At 51.8% G+C, this 20,510-nt stretch overlaps 1 protein-coding gene across 3 annotated transcripts in view; it reads right to left on the bottom strand.

The window, feature by feature from the left end:
• The window catches only part of TNFAIP8 (TNF alpha induced protein 8), a 115,600-nt gene that overhangs the window by 81,248 nt on the left and 13,842 nt on the right, over nt 1-20,510 (bottom strand). Inside the window, exon 1 of one of the 3 annotated variants that reach the window (XM_017341002.3) lies at nt 14,676-14,810. The exons of the other annotated variants lie outside the window; for them this stretch is intronic. Coding sequence (XP_017196491.2) covers nt 14,676-14,733 — 58 coding nt within the window. The 5' untranslated portion in view covers nt 14,734-14,810. Of the gene's footprint in view, nt 1-14,675; nt 14,811-20,510 lie in introns of those variants that run through there. 3 annotated transcript variants of the gene reach the window in all.

The following is a 20,510-nucleotide window of genomic DNA, read 5'->3' as shown; positions in this document are numbered from 1 at the left end:
ACTGTCTCCTCCTGGACCAGGTGATGGCTAACAGTTTTATCACAAGGCATGTGACAGACAGCCTGAGTACACGCCCAGGGGCCCCCTCCCCCACCCCAGGACCCCCCCCCCCGCCCCCGCCTGTGCAGACACCCTCCCAAGGCACTGTCAGAAGAGTCTCAAGCAAAGAACACCGCAGCCAAGGACACGTATTAAGTGCCGACTGTTTAAGTAAGACCTCCTTCCTAAGAAGCAGGGATAGCCTGGCAGAGAGCAGAGGTGATGGGAAGAGACACACACACACAGCCGGCAGCCGGGGAAACAGGGTGGAGGCGGCAGGGAGGAGAGACAAACACAGGCTTCCAGCCTAGGCAGACCGAAAGGGAGGATGGGGGAAGAGGGCGAAGCCACGGAGGCCACGCCCCTGGGAAGCGGGCGCAGGCCCCTGGGGAGTCTGCAGGTGGGAGCCGCAGTGTGGTGCAAAGCTATCCCGGAGTGACTCCAGCATCCCTCCCTGCTCTGCATCTTCACTGAACGGCTTGTTTTGTTATCAACCATCGGATGGGGCAGATGCACGACGTAACGCGTGCCAAGCCCTAAGGAGGTAGGGGTAACAGCGGCTTCTGTTGCTCTAAGGAACCCGACGCTACGGTTTCTGCAGGTGCTGCTGCTGACGTGGTTAGCTGTGGACTGGGCTCCTGACGAATACGGGGCAGCAGCCACGCCGGCCCCCGTGGGAAAGTACTTAGCTAGAATAACTTCCACACACATCCTGGCAGACACAGGTATGCACACCCTGACTCCGGAATGCCACCGGAGGGGAGACGCACCATTTCATAGCACGCTGTTTGGGGCAAGGACTGGGACGCCACCTGTACACGGCCGTTCCACGCTGCCGCCCCAGTGGACAACGGTTACGACATGAAAAACGCACGTCTCAGAACTGGAGAACTGAGCGGTGAACAGGTACCCAGCCACCCTTGCAGAAACCTCGCTCTACAAAGGACCAAAGCTGTTCGGATCCCATCTAACACTGAAAACCACAGGTGCCACTAAAGGATTTACAGAAGTTGTTCCAAAACGTATTGTGTGTGCACCTTTGGACAGAACTGCTCACATGCACTGACAGAGAAACATGTCATTCTACCGCAGTATGAACATAACCTAGAGGAAGCCTGTGAACAACAGACAGGCACGAGGAGTGATTCTGGAAGTCGAGCTATTTTTGTGGACTGATACATGTCTGACAAACTCGCAATACAGAATTCCACAGGACAAAAAGAACAATGTGGATCTCTCTCTTGGCTCCTATGGGCTCACTGATGTTCAAAAAAAAAATTTTTTTTTTTTGACAGGCAGAGTGAACAGAGAGAGAGAGAGACAGAGAGAAAGGTCTTCCTTTGCCGTTGGTTCACCCTCCAATGGCCGCCGTGGCCGGCGCACAGCACTGATCCGATGGCAGGAGCCAGGTGCTTTTCCTGGTCTCCCACAGGGTGCAGGGCCCAAGCACTTGGGCCATCCTCCACTGCACTCCCGGGCCACAGCAGAGAGCTGGCCTGGAAGAGGGGCAACCGGGACAGAATCCGGCACCCCGACCGGGACTAGAACCCGGTGTGCCGGCGCTGCAAGGTGGAGGATTAGCCTAGTGAGCCACGGCGCCGGCCTAAAATATTTAATGTAAAAAGCAGCGGGTCTCAGAAGAGTGACTTTCTGGATGTGATCAACAGTAAAATACATGTCTCTTCATTTCTTAACATATTTGAAACTGGGGAGCATTATGCAGTCAAAGGCAGCACGTTAAATGGAGTGACAGGGCCCTATTTGCAAATACATGTATAAAATACTCAGTCTTGAACACGCAAAGGACATTTCCAGAAGCTGTTCATGACTATGGCACAGAAAAAGAGCGGCAGGTGAACAGGTACCCAGTCGTGAACACAGCACTCAAACAGGGACACATTCTTGGAGATGCTTGGGATGCCCCGGCACTGAGCCCTGGCTCTGCCTCCACATTCCAGCTCCTGCTGTTTTGCTCCCTAGGGGAGAGCCAGGGATGGCCCACGTACTTACGCTCAAGCTTCCCTGCCACACGTGTGGGAGACCCAGATTGAGTTATGGGGCTCCTGGCTCCAGCCTGGCTCAGCCCTGGCTCCTGCAGCCATTTAGGGAGTGAACCAGTGGACTGAAGGTCTCTCTCTGTGCACTTGCACACACCTATGTATGTGTGTGTTTCTGTGTGTCTGTCCTTCAAGCAAATAAAAAAACAAATAAAAATTTAGAAAATAGTTCACTCTAAACAGTTATCTTGTTCGGTTTTACTTAACCCCACATCTTTTCTCCAGGTTTGAGGTGCTTCCCTGAACACTTACCACTACTGGGAAAACAACCCACAAGCTGTCCCAGGCCCCTAAAAGGGGGCACCCACTGCAGGCCAAGCCTTTTGGGAAAACTACTCCCTGGAGATTTTTTGTTCATAAAAACATTTATTTGGGGGCCAGTGCTGTGGCGCAGCAGGCCAAGCCTCCACATGTGGTGCCAGCATCCCATATGGACACGAGTTCAAGTCCCGGCTGCTCCTTTTCTGATCCAGCTCTCTGCTATGGCCTGGGAAAGCAGTTGAAGATGGCCCAAGTGCTTGGACCCCTGCACTCTGTGGGGGACCTGGAAGAAGCTCCTGGCTTCGGACTGGCTCAGCTCTGTCTGTTGTGGCCATTTGAGAAGTGACCAGAGGATGGAAGACCTTTCCCTCTGTCTCTCCCTCTCTAACTTCACTTCTCAAATAAATAAATAATACCTTTTAAAAAAAAATTTATTTCGGCCGGCGCCGTGGCTCACTAGGCGAATCCTCCACCTTGCGGCACCGGCACACCGGGTTCTAGTCCTGGTCGGGGCACCGGATTCTGTCCCGGCTGCCCCTCTTCCAGGCCAGCTCTCTGCTGTGGCCAGAGAGTGCAGTGGAGGATGGCCCAAGTGCTTGGGCCCTGCACCCCGTGGGAGACCAGGAAAAGCACCTGGCTCCTGCCATCGGATCAGCGCGGCACGCCGGCCGCGGTGGCCATTGGAGGGTGAACCAACGGCAAAGGAAGACCTTTCTCTCTGTCTCTCTCTCTCACTGTCCACTCTGCCTGTCAAAAAAAAAAATTTATTTCATAGGAAAATCAAGGATCAAAGAAGGGGTCAGCTAAGAGACCATGGGCACCTGCAGAGCTCTGTTCCCCGTTTCTGGCTCACTAGGGCAAGGTCTGCAGGATGGCAGAAGGTGGTGTCCACGCTGGGGCAGAGGGAGTGCAGTCCTGAGGAGAATGGGCCGTGAGGCACAGCCCAGTGTGCTCCTTCTCTAGGGGCTGGCCAGGGAGACAGCCCCCAGCATGGCCCAGGGCACCTGCACCACAGGGTGGTCAGAGGCAAAGAGCCAGGTCCTGGGCCCAGGTCAGCAGGAGCCCTGAGTGCCTGCAGAGGGTAGGGACTTGGGGGCCTCCTGCTGGAGCCACCAGAAGCCTTGGTCAAAATGCAGATTCCCCTGGGCCAGGCAGGCCAAAGGCGAAGCGGCTTCCACACACGTCGCACAGTGGCCTGGGCGATCATGATCTCACTGTTTGTCACTTGTCACTCGGAGGGTGAGGCCTAGAAATGGTAACCTCTATAACACGGAAAAATGAGATCTGGGACACATCAGCTGAACAAATTTTGTTCCATGTGACTTTTAATGCTAGAATTGATGCTACGGCTCCTAGATCTTCGGCAATTAAAATCTCCTATATTTTAATAGTTGTGAGGAGCAGAAACAAAAGCTGGAGAATTCTAGCCCCTCTTAGGGAACTAGAAAATACGCACCTTTCCCAAGACACTCAACCAAGACACAGGCTGTCTGCAAAGTCAGTTCACGCTGGAGGAGAGGAACCCCTACAAGGACGACCACCGGGACTTTTTTAAGCTGCTCTGTGTTTTCTGAACCCTTCCGTGCCCTTTTGTAAATGAGCTCGCGTAGACGGCTCAGTGACCTGCAGCTGGGAGCTCACAGCACCGGAACCCACACTCAACACCACGTGCCCGTCGTTCCGACTTCGGCTCACCGCCCTCCTCCCTCCAAGGGGCGTGCCATTATCTTCCTCTTACATTACGACAGAAGGCAGAATGCACTGACTCACGTCTAAGTGATTCAATTATGTGTCGTTTTCCAGAGATGACAATCACATCGCTGCTCCCCCGGGACTCTTCCATTCGGCCCCAGGCAGCTGGCGATTGGGAAATTTATCACTCACATCAATTCATATCAAAACAAACCAAGATACGCTTATGGAGAAGATAACTGAAAGTAACTTCCAAAAGGACAGCGCCCTTGACAGGAAATCATCCCGAGAAAGAAACAGGGAGTCACACGGCTTCCATCTGATGGGAGTGGGCTCCTGTCGTTACGTAAGGTCTTCGCTCAGCTTTCCAACAAGACAGCAACCATGCGCACTGCACTGCATTCAGTCCAGGATTCGGGGTGCAGGGTGGAGGGGTCTGTCCACGGGACAGCAGGCAGTCGGTCACTGTGGCCATCACCACCACCTGTGCCGGACACCCCTACACCTGCCCACCCCACCAACACTCATGAGCCCTGTGCCTCTAGCAATCCAGCCTGTGTTCAAACAGGAAGACAATACAGACTTTTCTTACCAATCAACAAGAGATTAGTCAGGATTCCATCAGGATCGGATAACCCACATTGAGGAGCCCGCCAAGCAGTCAGAGGACTGTCACAGCCACTCTGAAGCAACAAGCCCTGCTGCAGCTCCCCAGGCCGCACGGAGCTCACAGCAATCACTGTACTCACGGCTTGTCTCTTAAACCCGGAGTCCGCTGTTTGCCCAAACCAGGGGGTGTAGGAGGTCAAGGCCATGGAGCCAGAGAGCCTAGCAGCAAATCTGATTTCTGCCAGCTGGCAGCGGCAAGAGCTGCACACTGTCCTGTGACTCAGTTTACCCAGCTTTACAAGTGGAAAACATAATAGCATCGACTGCCAAGTGTAGCAATAAGGATTAAATAAGCCAGCACAAATAAAACCCTCAGAAAACCGCCCTGCATTCGGGACCTGCTCAACACACGGCAGCTGCAGGTGCAGAGGCGGCCGGCAGGTCCACAGCCACGGCTGAAGACACCAGTCCTCGGCAGAGGCATTGGCAGTGGCGGCACCAGGGATTGCCCGGGAGCATCTCAAACCCGAGTCCAGGGGGCAGCGGCTGAAGCCGCAAGGAGCCCAGGCAGGAGAATGACGTGTCAGGTTCAGAGGATAAGAAAGATGGGGGTCGGCCTCCAGTGCCGGTTCTAGTCTCGGCTGCTCCACTTCCAGTCCAGCTCTCTGCTGTGGCCTGGGATAGCAGTATAAGATGGCCCAAGTCCTTGGGCCCCTACACTTGTGTGGAAGACCTGGAAGAAGCTTCTGGCTCCTGACTCCGGATCGGCACAGCTCTGGCCATTGCGGCCAACTGGGGAGTAACCAGCGGATGGAAGACCTCTCTCTTTCTGCCTCTCCATCTCTCTCAGTGTAACTGACTTTCAAATAAATAAATAAATATTTAAAAAGAAAGAGAGAGAGAGATGCTCAGAATGGCTGGCGCACAGAGGACGGGCAGACAAGGCAGACGAGGCTGGGAAGCCAGACAAGACCCAGCTTTGGACTCAGGTGAAGGAGCTTGAACTTGACCCTGAGAGCCTTTGAGACTAACCAGCTGCGGTGTGACTGCCTTTGTCTCTTCAAAGACTCTCTGGGGCACTGGGGAGGAAGTCATGGGCTGGCGGTCTCTCCATTAAAACTGAGAAGACACAGAGCAAAAAGGTGGAGGAAATTTCCACTCCAACTGCTGAAACCGTGGAACTCGGAGCTTGGAACGCCCTATCTGGTCCATTTACTCAGGCGAAATATCTCACCCTCCAACAATGGAGGGAAGCGGTTGCGCAAGGTTCCAGAAACTCGAGGGGCTGTTTCGTGCTTGCGTCTCACTGCTGGGCTCACCTAGACCATGTGACGGGCAAGGTCGTCTGGCAGGGGAGCCTTGCGGCACTGCTGGGAGGTGCCCCTCCTGCCCTCCTCCTCCGTGGCTGCAGGAAGAAGACTTGAGCCCAGCTCCACAGATCTGATGCAAGCACCGAACCACCCTGGGTTCTGTGCCATCACTAGGGCGAGCTCCCGGACTACTCCTGCACCCCTGCTGCCCACGTGACGGGAGAGAAAGCTCGGGGCTCTGAGCTCCGAGTCAAGATGACCAGCTTTGCTGGCCAAAAAGACGCGCCGTGCCTCTGAGACCCTGAGCTCACGGTGTTGCTACCCTGTCTGTGGCAGCGAGGGTGCGGGGGGGAGTGGGGGAAGCAGCGTCTGCGAGACCTGTTGTCCTGGGGACCTGGGACCCAAGCCTCTGGCTTCCAAACTGGTTATCTGCAAGTGGACAGCGGCACATGCTGAGACAAAGCACCAGGCTCTCTGCAGTGAGCGAATTGTTCACGACCTCACCAGCGTGGGTAATGGAAAGCCCAGACGCTCTCTCTAACCCCGCCAGAATGTTTATACTGGCTGCACACTGCTCTCCCAAAGAACTCCATCGGGAAGCCGGGCTCCACTTTCTCAATTTCCTGGTGTGTGGTTTTGCTCTGCAGGGCAGCAGGGCACGGCAAAGGGGGCTTTCCCAGAGGAGAGAGGGGGCGGATGGATGAATCTGTCCAAACAACGCTCCAAAACGTAATACAATCAAATGGACGAAGGCGGAGATGACGGACTGAGGGGCTGAAAGCGTCACAATCGCAGCAGAGTGTCTGCCCAGCGTGGGGAATCCCCATTAGGAAGCAGTGCTGCTTCCTGCAGTGCTGACGCGGCAGGGAGAAAGTGCAGGCCCAGCGCTGCCAAGAATGAGCTGCTTTGCTTTGCTCTGCTGTTTGGGGCTGGAGGGGAGGGTTGTTTGCTTTCGCAGCTGATTCAGCCTGGATCATAGCTTTAAGTGCTAATTAAGAATGGAAATGAGTGTGCTGGGCCAGCTAACACTAATGCAAAGATGATGGTCAGGTGAGCCACGCCCCACTGATGAGCTCATGCAAAGTCCACTTAGAGACACCCCCGGGGGTGGGAGTGGGGTGGTCTCAGGAAGACCCCATGTGCTCAGCACCCCCTGGTTCTCAGGTGGAAAACAAGTCTTGTTCCACTCACCCTTCCCACAGGAAGACAGGCTTTTGCTTTTAAGATTTCCCCAGTGCCTAGCAGGAAACACACCAGAAGCAGAGGAGAAAAGAAACTGCGGTGTTCTTTCATCCCTGTCTCTGATCCAAAATTCTGGATTAGCTCCTTTGGATTGCAAGCTTTTGGGCACGGTCACAAGAGTATAGGGACTTTTTAGCTCCTAAAACGCCAGTGAACAGTTACGGGAAAGCTGTGCCTTAGAACCTGCATACAGCAGGTGGTTGGAAGGTCGAGTTCAATGCACTGGCCAGCATGACCCCTAAACAGGTCAACCAAATTTGATCCTGGGATTCAACACATGCAGTGAGTGAATAACCCCTCCCTCCTTTTCTCTTATTTGCTAAAAGGTATTGACTGAAACAACTAGCGATATTTCAGAGCTTGATGGAAACTTAGAAATTACGTCAGCTCACTGGCGCCTTCTTTTCTGAAGATAAACTAGAAAATGTGTAGGAACACCTGACTTACCCTTCAGTTCCTAGACCTTGTTTCTCCCACACCTCCCCCAAAATGCACACAAAAAATGAGATGAGACCTTGGAGTGCAGAAGTGGGTGTGGCTGTTATAAACTCAGTACTGGAGTTGTCTCTTGGAGAGTTAATAGGCCCACACTTCGGGAACATTATGAATATATGCTTCAATATTTCCATGTCAGTTTCCTTTCTTTTTTTTTTTTCATATAAAACAGACTTTCTGGATGTATTTTTGTAAGATGTTTCACTTCAAAAATCACACACCAATGTTCTACGGAAAAGTTCATTCTACCTTTATTAGCTTTTCATCACCATAACAAACATCCAACAGGAGCGCCTTAGGCAGGAGGGAGTTTTCTTTTGGCTTGTGGTTTTGGAAGTCCACAGCCCAAGACTGGGTGGCCCCATCCATTAAACACGTGGTGAGGGTGGTGGATGGTGATGGTAGCGCACATGTAGAGAAACAACCACGCGGTGAGCTGGAAGCAAAGAAAGGTTGACCGGACTCAGCCCTTAGAACCCAACTCTCAAGAACCGCCTACTTCCAGGGTCATGGCCCACTAGGCCCAGCTCCTAGGTGCAATAATTGGGTGAAGCTTCCATGCTCACAGTCCCATCCACTTACAACTTTGGGGTTTAAGTCTGCACTGCATCCAACCACAGCACCAGCCACATTCCCAGGGGCCCACCACGTGCCAGACACAGCCGTGGCTGATGGGATTTAAAGGTGGGGCTCCAAGGTGTGCAGACAGCAGGAGCTGCGGCATGCAGACACCAACAAAACCATGCACAACCCAGGTCTGCAAAGTGTCGTGAAAATTCGGAGAAAGCAGAGCAGACGCTGCCGAGAGAGGCCTGGAGACGAGGTCTTACTAGGGCTTTGAAGACTCCAGAGAAGCCGGTCAGTGGCGAGAGAAACAACAGAATTACAGCCAGTGCACTGAGGGACACCCCAGACAGCCTGAGCACACAGCGCTCAGTGGGGAACACCGGAGTCTAGGAAAACGCAGGCGGTCTGCACACTTCAGTCTGTAGGCAGTGCAGGGCCGTGTGCGACAGCTGCTAGGAGAGGAAGCGACACAGCTGGCTGGTGGCAAGTCCAAGAGCGGAGTGGGAGCTGGGAGACCAGGTAGGAGACCTAAGATAATCCTGAGAATAAATGAGGATCTGAGTTCTGAATTCCAAACAACTGTCTCCACTATGGTCAAATCAAAGCTTGGACCCATCTGTCATGACTTAGCACGAGGCGGCCCCAAAACTGTGCCTTGGGGGACACTCCCTGCCTTGGCTGGCATCCACACCGAGGGTTCTTACTCCAGGAAACATCCCCCACCTCTTTTATTTATTTATTTATTTTTAATTTTTACTTTTTTTTTTTTTTTTTTTTTGACAGGCAGAGTTAGACAGTGAGAGAGAGAGACAGAGAGAAAGGTCTTCCTTTTTCCATCGGTTCACCCCCCAAGTGGCCGCTACGGCTGGCACGTTGTGGCCGGCACACTGCGCCAATCCGAAGCCAGGAGCCAGGTGATTCCTCCTGGTCTCCCATGCAGGTGCAGGGCCCAAGGACCTGGGCCATCCTCACTGCACTCCCAGGCCACAGCAGAGAACTGGACTGGAAGAGGAGCAACTGGGACTAGAACCCGGGATGCCGGCGCTGCAGGCGGAGGATTAGCCTAGTGAGCCGCGGCGCTGGCTACATCCCCCATCTCTTTCCTACCTCCTGCCCGTGCAGGTTCCACCGTGGTTTGAAGGTGTCCTCCCAGGGTTCCCGTCCTGGTAACCTAATCCCCAAACTCCCTTGTTAACAGTCTGTGCTGGTGGAATCTTTGGAGGACAAGGAGGGTCAGACGGGGTTCCCAGGGTGAGCTCCTCCATGGCATCAGCGGCTTTTTGAGAGGAGGAGATGAGACTGGAGCTGGCCCCGGCTCTGTCTCGCCATGAGCCGCCCCCTGCTGCGCTGTGATGGAGCACCACGAGACGCCAGTGCCACGCTCCAGGCCTTCAAGCTAAATCAGCTCCTATTCCTCACGAATTACCCCATCTCAAGTATTCTGTTACCGCAACAGAAAATGGACTGAGACAGAGTCAATGAAGGCAGAGAATCATGGAGGTCAGGCTGCAGCCTTCAACGGACACCATGCTCCAGTGCAACCAGGGAGTAAAGGGACATGAGCATAGACCCGGAGGGACGCAGCCCAGCGTGAACATTGACCGGCCTCCTGGGCTCACGAACTGAGTCGGCCTCGCTGTGCCTCTGCTTCCTCCAGTGCAAAATGAGGACATAAAACTCCTTCTTCAAAATGTGGGTTATGGGGCTGGTGCTGTGGCGCAGCGGCTAAAGCCACAGCCTACAGTGCCAGCATCCCATACAGGTGCCGGTTCGAGTCCCGGCTGCACCACTTCCAATCCAGCTCTCTGCTGTGGCCTGGGAAAGCAGTAGAAGATGGCCAAGTCCTTGGGCCCCTGCACCAGCACAGGAGACCAGGCAGAAGCCCCTGGTTCCTGGCTTCGGATTGGCACAGCTCCGGCCGTTGTGGCCAACTAGGGAGTGAACCAGCGGATGGAAGACCTCTCTCTGCCTCTCCTTCTCTCTCTGTGTAACTCTGACTTTCAAATAAATAAATAAATCATTAAAAAAAGAATGTGGGTTATGATGAGTTGGGAAACAAACCCGTGGACAAGTGAGTGGTAAGCCAAGCAAGAGGGTAATGCTCACTCCCACACTCCCTGCTGACAGCAGACCACGTCATGAACGCAACAGTACCTCTGCGTGTCCATCACAGAGAAGTCAGTAATGCAGGGTACCATCATGACGCTGTCCAGTCTGCGTTTGTAAGGCTCACGGTTCCGCCGTATTGCAGAAAACCTCATTTTAATTTTAATTCTAACATGCATCACTCTTACTTGAACACAATACGCTGAACAGGATGCAATTCCTGGGCAGGTGTTTGGAGCAATGGTTAGGACACCACTTGGGACACCGACATCCCACATCAGAGTGCCTGGGCGTCTGTCCTGATTCCAGCTTCCTGCTGATGTGCACGAGGGGAGGGAGCAGGCGATGGCTTACGTACTCGGGTGCCTGCCACCCACACAAGAGACCCGGATTGAGTTTCTGACTCCCAGCTTCGACCTGGCCCAGGCCTGGTTGTTGCGGGCACTTAAGGAGTGACCCAGCAGATTAAGCAACTCTGCCTCTCTCTATCTTTCAAATAACTTAAATTTCAAAAAACTGCTTAACCTCCTTTCTGATGATATGATTACCACGATTCTCTCACATTCCTGCTGAGATACTGGCAAAAGGTAACACATAGAGTGACTTGCTATACCATGTGTTTGTTTTCAATGAAGGTCAAATGATGCCCTCCCACTGCCAGCACATTCACCACTGTAAAGTGTTAGACACATGCTGCGAGTGTTATGTTACATCCACAAAATAACGGGCTTGCCACCCTCTTCAAGTTATTTTTACTATGCAAATTTTCAAACACACACTGGAGCAGAAACCAGAATATAATGAACTCTCGTTACCCGTCAGCTGCTTTATCAATCAACTTATTGCCATTCCTGCTGCATTTACAGCTTCTGCCTTCTCCTCCTTGTCTGTCACCTTTTATCCCCCACATTTTATTGAGGAATAATTTATAATTTTAAGTCAATAACTCACTGGGGGCAAGGGCAAGAGTTGCAGAACCACCACCACAACTGAAGTTTTAGAACATTTAATCATCCCAATCGGATAAAGAAAACGTGGTCCACACGTGCAAGGCCCAGGCACAAAAGATCTACACATGGGCCAGTGCTGTAGTGTACTGGGTTAAGCCACTGCCCGTGAAGCGAGCATTCCATGTAAGTGCCAGTTAGTGCCGCCTCCACTTCCAATCCAGCTCCTTGCTAATGAGCCTGGGAAAGCACTGGAAGATGGCCCACATGCCTGGGAGACCATGCAGGAGACCTGGACAGAGTTACAGGTTCCTGGCTTCAACCTGGCCTAGCCCTGGCCATTGTGGCTTTTTGGGGAGTGAGCCAGAGGATGGAAGATTGCTCTCTCTCTTTCTCTCATCTCCCTCTCTCTCTTTCAAATAAGCAAACTTAAAAATTAAACAAAATTAAATAGTATTACACAATTTTAAAAATATCTACACACACAAGGTCTAGTACACAAGGGAATACTGTTTAGTCTTAGAAAAGAAGAAATCCTGTCACCCACGATAACACGGATAAACCTGGAAGACATCACACTAAGTCGATACAGATATCCACATCTATAAACACACACTACGTATACAGTAAACACGTACAATATTGCCTTGCCCAAACACATTTCAAAAATAAAGCAAGAAGGAAGGAATCCCGCCATTGTGACAACACGGATGGACCTGGAGGGCACTGTGCTGGGCCAGACAGAGAAACCCAGGTTCTGGAAAAGAACATCCCAGGGTCCCACAGTGGCCACCTCACCACAGCCGTGGGCAGCCCTGCTCGACTTGTTACCTTTACAGACTCAGCAACAGCCAGCATCTTGCCCACTCGTCACATAAACAGAATCACAGAATACATCGTCCTTTGTGTCTGATTTTCCTCACTTGGCACAGTTCTCATCCAGGTTGTACTGGGTACAAACTTTGCTGCTTCATCGCACCAGTGAGTGAAGCTGCCATGTCCTGTTACCCATTCACGAACTGGTGGCTCCTGGGGCTGTTCCCACTGTTTGGTTGGTATGTGAAATGCTTCTAGGTGCACTTGCAACTAAGCACTTGGGTGGACACGGGCCTCATTTCTCTGGGTGTATGTCTGGAAGTAGAACTGCTGGCTCTCTACCCAACAGAATCACAGAAACGAGCCTGAATGGATCTTCAAAAAAACCAAAGAACACATACCCAAAGACGTGGACTGATGCACCCGGACCTGCAGTCCAGACACAGATGCCGACAGACACGGTATCCAAACCCAGGGCTTCTCACTCTTCCCTTCTTCCTCTTCTGTAAGCTCCTGGAGCCCTCCTCCCTCACTCCCCTTGGCCTGGCTTCTCCATGGGCCAGTCCCCTTTGCTGCTTGGGGACTTTCACCCCCAAATCCACGCCAAGCCCTGGATCCTGAGTGCCCTCCTTCCGAGCCTCCTTGAATGCTGCGAGCAGGTGCCCTGCTTCCCGCCCCGTCCCATACTCTCCCCCGCCCACAGGCGCTTGGTCCCCCACTTCGCCCCTTTACTCTGTGAACTCCTTGGCCACCCCTCCATGAGCTCCTCTCTTCACACCCGCTGCAGCTCAAGGACACAGAGGCCTCCAAGGGTTATGGGGACAGAGCTTGCATTCCTGGGTTTTACTTTTTTAGCATGAGGGAGATTTTCAAGAAACAAAGCAAAAATGTCTTTGCTTGCTTGAGACCATGAGTCTCCATCATTTTTGAAGCTACCTCATGAGTCAAATGCTTACACGATCAATGAAAATGCATAAACAAGGATGTCATTCAATCCGAGGAGGAGGAGGAAGGGGACAAAACTCCGCCTCCAGTCCAAACCAGAAGCTGTGCTCCACAAACATCTTCCATGTGCACAAAGAGGATGAACTTATGGCTGTTCAGACATGAAAGTGACCCTCCCTGCATGCTCCGGCTGGTTGCTGTTCCACTAGCCTAATTTAGGCAAAATAAGAACTCTCTTTGAAGCTGAAAATAATCCCTGGGGTTTTAAAAATAAGATTATTATTCAATGTTTCCTAAAAATATTTTGGCAAATGCCAAGCACACAGAATCACTTCTGAACACTTTTTTCCATGTACATAAATCAAATCCACTGTACTTGCTCTCTCCTTTGAAAAAATGCTGAACTGTAGATTAGGCACCACCGGCCAGAAACAGTGGCTGGACACACATGTGGTCACTGGCTGCTTTTGTCCACCCAGTGAGCAACTCTTTACTGGATATGGCACGGTGGGGCAAACAGACATGATGCAGATAAAGATTGGTCCTCTGGCCCCTGTAATCTATTTGTGATAACAAGACAAATACATGAAAAATCAAACAGCTCAAGGCAGTTGTGGTCAAGGCATGGGCAGAGGTGCTGCAGAATTGTAGACACGAGAGTTGACTCCTAGATGACACTGGGGACAAAAGGGAAGAGGAAACAACAGCTCACAAAGCGGGGCTCAAATGCACCAACGATCCTGTGACTCACCTGCTTACAAACCCTCCAGGACTCATCGCTAATAGCCAAAGACAGTCTAGACCCCCGAGCTCGGCCCTCAGATCTCACAGGCCCCAGCCCCCTTCCACGTGCCACACTGTGCTCCAGCCACACGGCCCCCCAGTGCCACCGGAGCACACTGACACCTACTGCTGCTCAGCCCCACTGTTCCTGGTGCCCTTCCCTACCCACTGCCCTGGCCCTCGACCTCAGCAACTGGACATCCACACACGACAGGCCGCCTCCTCCCCTCGACATGCCACACACATCCTCTTCCAACTCCAGGCAGCTCCTGGCCTCTGCAGCCAGCCAGTCTCCAGGCTGTGCCCATGTCTCTGCCCACACCCTCGAGTGTTCCTTCCACGGCTTAATCCTGAAAGGCTTCCACCTTGTGCTCTCTTGGCTCACTCGCTCTGGGGACAGCCACGCACCAGGCGATGACGACACGCCTGTAAACCTACGACACAGCTACACAGCTCCTGTTCGCAGCCAGACCAAGATGCCAACTGCTCATGACCCACCTTGGACACCCTGCAGTTGTTGGCAGCCCGGGCCAAGCCCCTGTCTATGGCCTCACCACAGACCCCCAAGTCGAAACACAGAGCTCCGCTGGCCTCCGGGTCCTGACCCTCAGAGCTGGGTGTGCTAATGGACATTTACTGCTGATGTGAGCCGCTGAGCCAGGTCAGCTGTGACACAGCTGCAGATAACCACACAGCATCCCGGAGACCTCCACCTGAACCTTTTCTAACCTTTTCAGCTACATTCAGGAAGATATTTCACAATCATTAGTTGATTGACTGAATGACCCAACAGCTGAAAACCTTACCACAGTGGTGGTGCTGAGCCTCGGGTTGACTTAGTCTTAGTTGGGATGATTTTGTCATAGTTGACTTTGTTGTTTTCTTTGTTTGTGTTTGGTTGAAGGAGTTGGCAGTGTGGAAGTCATCACAGCTGGCATGCAGATTCTGATCCCAGCCCTGCCTTGCAGGAAATACTGCTGGGAACAGAGAGACCCCGCCTCACTCACCTCTCTGGATTTGTCACGTATCTGACACTTGTAACACATCCAAGGCCAATGGTGTAGGCAGGCAGAGAGGACAAAATTGATTAGGTTTGTGAGCTGGAAGACCACGCCCCCTGTGTGATCTCATGCCCCTACCTGACCCCACCTGTACCCCCACCTGCCAATCAGACATAACCACTCCCTGTTTGGGAGTAAATAAAAGGCCCGGACCACACACGATGGGCCCTCCCCTGTGGCCCCACGCCTTCGGGTGCGTGGCCTATCAGCCTGCTCTCTGTTTGCTTCTCTAACCATACGCTTGCTCCACGTGGCTTGCTCCTGGCCTGCTCTCTGCTTGGTGAGGACCAGCTTAGCTTCGAGACTCCTCTTTCTCCCCTTAACAGAGCTCTCACTCTCCTGTGCATTTTTCTCACAGAATAAAATCCTTAAAAACTTACCATGCTGTATGGTCTATGTGAGCCATGTATTCAACTCTGAATACATGGCAAGAGCCCACAGGCTTACTAATACTGAACATTATTCATAAGCAGTCCGATATCAGCAAGAGCAGCTTTAGAGTGTCACAGGTGGTCAGGGAGCAGCGATGGGGCTGGGGGCAGGGGCCTGGCCTCATAAACAGCTGCCATTCAGAAGGTTCAGAGTGGGGGGCCCCGTCCAAGCAGCCGGAACCTGGCAGGATCCCTGTATCTCAGACACACAGGCCCCAGCCCCAGGAATCGGAGGCGTCTTGTAGGTTCCTATTTGGGAGTTACTGCAAAACCCTTTAATATCTTAAAGAGGGCTCCAGGCTGCCGCAGGCCCTCTGAAACTCAGGACTAAGTTCCAGTCCTCTCATGGACTCTCTGGGGCCACAGAAGCCGGCCTGTGTGGTGACTAAGACCCCATGTCTCTCTTTAAGCCACAAATGAAACAGGAAATAAATAAATAAATAAATAATAAATAAAACCCAGAGCCAATCTTTTGTGGCTCCATTCATAAATTAAAGCCATAAATACCACCCAAGATACCATCACCCCATTGGGAAACACAAGCACAGGCCATTCCTTGGTGACATTACAGGAAGTTACACACAACGAATACACAGGTGCGAGCTTTATAAAGTGTGCTAATGCCTAACAGGTAAGCTGGCCCGGAAGACAGATCTGGGAATGACGTTTGTATGAATGACTCTGACTCACGCAGCTTTACAGGAAAGCTACAAAGTCTGGCTCGATGACAGCAGGTGCTCCTGGTAGGAAGGAGAGACTATGACTAGTCCACAGGGGAGGGCCAACGTAGTCTGCCAGGCTGCAGTCAAAGCAAGACTAGCAGATGGAGTACACAGTGCTCACTGCCAATGGTCTGTCAATGCCCACGCTCCCTTCTATGTATCTACAGCCCTCAAGGAGACCCTGGTATTTGGCCTAATTCTTCCCATCAGTTCAAGGTTCATGGGTTCAACACACCTCACTGCCCACAGGCACCACCCAGATTCCTTTCTTCTGAAAAGAAGGCTAACAATGGACTCTTCTGTGTCAATTATCTCATTCTCTACAGGCTTTAGAGACCTGACATTCCTTAGCAGAGGCCTGCGGCTGATACAGGAACCTGCCAAGAAGGAGGGCTGCCTTCCAGCTGTTCTGAGTGTCCTCTGACAAGAGAGTCACGGCTTGGGCAAAACTCTGCTATGGGTGAGTGTTTAATGAAAGAAAACCATGCGCACTGGCCTCCCATTCATTGTACCGCAAACATCCATCAAATCATCTGTTGGCATTTTTGCTTGGTCTTTTTAAACTGCATGACTTCCTCCGGCTACATCTTTGTTTCACAGCCAAGAAAGGCAACCTCTAATCACTGCATTCAGAAACAGAATCGAATGTCCATAAAAATGGTGAGAGAAAGCAAATACTGCATAGTGTAAAGTCTGTGGTCACAGCTACATATAACTCCAGATTAAGGAGAGAAATATGAGGAATAAAATAAAATGTTTCCGCCTGCACATCTGCACCCTCACTGTGTTTTCCTTTCTAAATTTCCTTTACTTTTGCAGGGAGTTGTCTTAATAGTGGGTGCAGCTTGTTTGCTTTTCTGAACCGTCAGTGTAAGACGTCACCCCACCAGACTAGAGCTCACAGCCACTTCCTTGTGCATGGGGCGGAGACTGGGGTACCTCTCCGTGTGGGTGCCCGAATGCTCCTACCAACTCTTCAGAGTTGGGTCCATACTGTGGTGTGCGAGTTAAGCCTCCACCTGCAATGCCCGCATCCCATGTAGGTGTCAGTTTGAGTTCCGGCTATTCCACTTCTGAGCCAGCTCCCTACTAATGCACCTTGGATGATGGTGCAAGTCCTTGGGCTCCTACACCCATGTGGGTGGGAGACCCAGATGGAATTCCCAGGTCCAGCTCTGGCCATTGTGGCCACCTGGGGAGTGAACCATTGGATGAAAGATCTCAAACCACTACCCCCCCCCCCACATATCTCTGCCTTCCACATAAAAAATAAATCTCTAAAACAAAACAAAATAAAACAAAACAAACAAAAAAAAAAAAACAAAAAAAAACACAAAGATTTCTGGTTCAGCCCAAGCATCCACTTGCAGTGCCTGCATCCCATATGGGTGCTGGTTCGAGTCCCAGCTGCTCCTCTTCCAATCCAGCTCTGTGCTAATCGCCTGGGAAAGCAGTGGAAGGTGGCCCAAGTGCTTGGGCCTCTGTACCCACCTGGCACACCAGGAAGAAGCACCTGGCTCCTGGCTTCTGATTGGCCCAGCTCCGGCCACTGCGGCCATTTGGGGAGTGAAGCAGTGGATGGAAGACCTCTCTCTGTCTCTTCCTCTCACTGTAACTCTGCTTCTCAAGTAAATAAATAAATCTTTTTAAAAAATTTTTCAGAGTGAATTCCACAATCTTCAAGCTCAATCCCTGCAAGAGGACACATTCTTACTTTTGGTATCAAATTGAAATAAGCTTTCAAATGAAAGAAAAAAACGATATTTGGGCAAATCGTAAAAACGAAGCCACTCCTACCACATATTTACTGAGAACATGGTGTAAGGATGAGTTATTGAGATGAACTTACGTGACTTACCAAAAGCACAAAGTAGACAGAGGCTGCCAGGAACTGCACGGGGAGGGTCGGGCCACGGGTATAAACCCTGGGGGGTCCTGAGGATAGAAGGTGTGGCACAGCCGCCGCAGTTAACTATGCCGTAGTGTTTGCTTGAGTGCTACTAAGAGAGCATATCTCAGAGTCTCACCCCACACACACACATGGCAACTACGTGCTGAACTATGTGCTGGTCTGATCATGGTAATCACCGACACGAGGTAACCCGTGCTGGGAGTCATCATGTTCTGCATCTTCTATACCAATTGTTATTTGTCCATTATGCCTCAACCAAGCAGGAAACCTAAAATCTCTAGTCCCTGCACCCCGGATCCACTCTATTGGGGTACAGACAGCAGCAGCCTGAGGCAGAGAACCCAGTGAGACACCCAGCGAGGCAGGGCGGCAGCTGGGCTCTGTGGACTCCTGGCAGGAATCTGGGCTTCTCCTTGGTGGAGGACAGAACAGGAAAGCTTCCAGGAGGCGGCGGCACCGGAGCTGCTCCTGCAGAGCCACGCTGTCCTGGGGAGAGCAGCATGGGCACTGCGGCAGGGGCTGAGACGGGCTGGGAAGCAGGGGAAGGCACAGAGCAGCCTGGGCGAGGCCCGGCCTCGGACAGCAGAGAGGGGTGGGGCAAGACAGCAAACACGTCCCCAGGCCTGAGCAAGGAGCCTTGCACCTGCTGTTCTATATTTATTCCCCACCTCTCCAATCCAGCTCCCTGCTACAGGGAGAAGATGGCGGCCGGGGACTGTGGCCCACAGTTTCTGGAAGGCTCGCAGTCCCCCCACCTCGGTCTCCCCACACCCACCAGCGGGCCGGCCCACGCTCCGCACACCTGCCTGCCCCGGGGCTCGTCAAGATGGTTTTGGCAGACACCGGGGAGCCGCTGCTGTGCCGGCTGAGAGCGCTGGGCTCTCAGAAGAGGCCTGTGCGGCGGGGGTTGCCCAACCTCGGGAGCCTGAGTGTGGACTTTCCCAGCATGCTATATTTATACCGCGTTTTCTAAGTAAGTATTAGAATGCCCCAAAACCTCCAGCGAAATCTTACTTCCCTCCTTTGCCAAATGTATTTTTATTATGGAATTTAAGTATTTTAGATGGCATAAATAGAATGCAAACCCTTTCCCCTCTTCCAACCCCACAGTTTCCTTACTCTTAGTATGGCTCATTCTTCTAAAAAAACACTTATGTACCCATAAACATATAATATGCCTTTTTAAAAACACAATGAGATCATTATTTTGCTTTTCAGTTTAATCTATCTTGGAGATCTTTCCAGATCAGCGCACAGAGACCAACCTTGTTCTAAAGCCACACAGAGCTCCAACTCAAGGACGCAGCGTTTTATACATAGACGCAGCCAATGAATATTTAAATTGTTGAGGTTTTGTCTTGTACATTCTATTTATTTGTGAGACAGAAGAAAAGAGAGAAATCTCCCATCTTCTGGTTCACCCCCAAATGCCCTCCAGAATTGGGGCTGAGCCAGGCTGAGGTCGTGAGCTTGGGATTCAATCCCAGCCTCCCGTGTGGACGGCAGGAACCTATTACACGCTGCCGCCCGAGGCGCACAACAGCAGGAAGCTGGAATGCGGGGTAGAGCTAGGAGTTGAGCGCAGTTTCCTATGTGGGTCATGGGTATCCTCACTGGCATTTTAATCACTACATCAAATACCCACCACTTGCCTTGTTCATTTTTAAAAACAGCACTGTAGGGGCCAGTACTGTGGCGCAGAGGGTTAACGCCCTGGTCTGAAGCACCGGCATCCCATATGGGTGCCAGTTCAAGTCCTGGCTGCTCCACTTCCAATCCAGCTCTCTGCTGTGGCCTGGGAAAGCAGTAGAAGGTGGCCCAAGTCCTTGGGCCCCTTCACCCATGTGGGAGACTCGGAAGAAGCTCCTGGCTCCTGGCTTCAGCATGGCACAGCTCCAGCCATTGCGGCCAATTGGGGAGTGAACCATCGGATGGAGATCTCGCTCTCTCTCTCTCTGCCTCTCCTCTCTCTGTGTAACTCTGACTTTCAAATAAATAAATAAATCTTAAAAAAAAAAAAAAAACACACTGTAGGGGCCGGCACTGTGGTGTAGCGGGTTAAATCGCCATCTGCAGTGCTAGCATCCCATATGCGTGCTGGTTCGAGTCCTGGCTGCTCCACTTCCAATCCAGCTCCATGTTAATGTGTCTGGGAAAGCAGAAGTTGGCTCAAGTGCTTGGGCCCCTGCACCCAAGTGGATGCAGCTCCTGGCTCCTGGTTTTGGCATGGTACATCCCTTATCTTGTGGCCACTTGGGGAATGAACCAGTGGATGGAAGATCTCTCTTTCTCTCTCTCTCTCTGCCTCTTCCTCTCTGTAATTCCACCCTTCAAATAAATAAATAAATAGATAAATAAAAACAACACTGTCATGAATCCTTCATGTGCCAAAACGAATTGACTTGTGGTCACTGGTATTAGCCTCTTGGTACTTTCACAGACGAGGTCTCTCATGTAAGACAGAGTTGAGCAGGGTTTCCTATCAGTATCTTAGCACTGAAGGGGAAGATGAAGG

This window comes from Oryctolagus cuniculus, chromosome 6 (assembly GCF_964237555.1).
Source record: "Oryctolagus cuniculus chromosome 6, mOryCun1.1, whole genome shotgun sequence".
NCBI classification, from domain to species: Eukaryota; Metazoa; Chordata; class Mammalia; order Lagomorpha; family Leporidae; genus Oryctolagus; species Oryctolagus cuniculus.
This window is presented reverse-complemented; position numbering and strand designations above follow the sequence as displayed.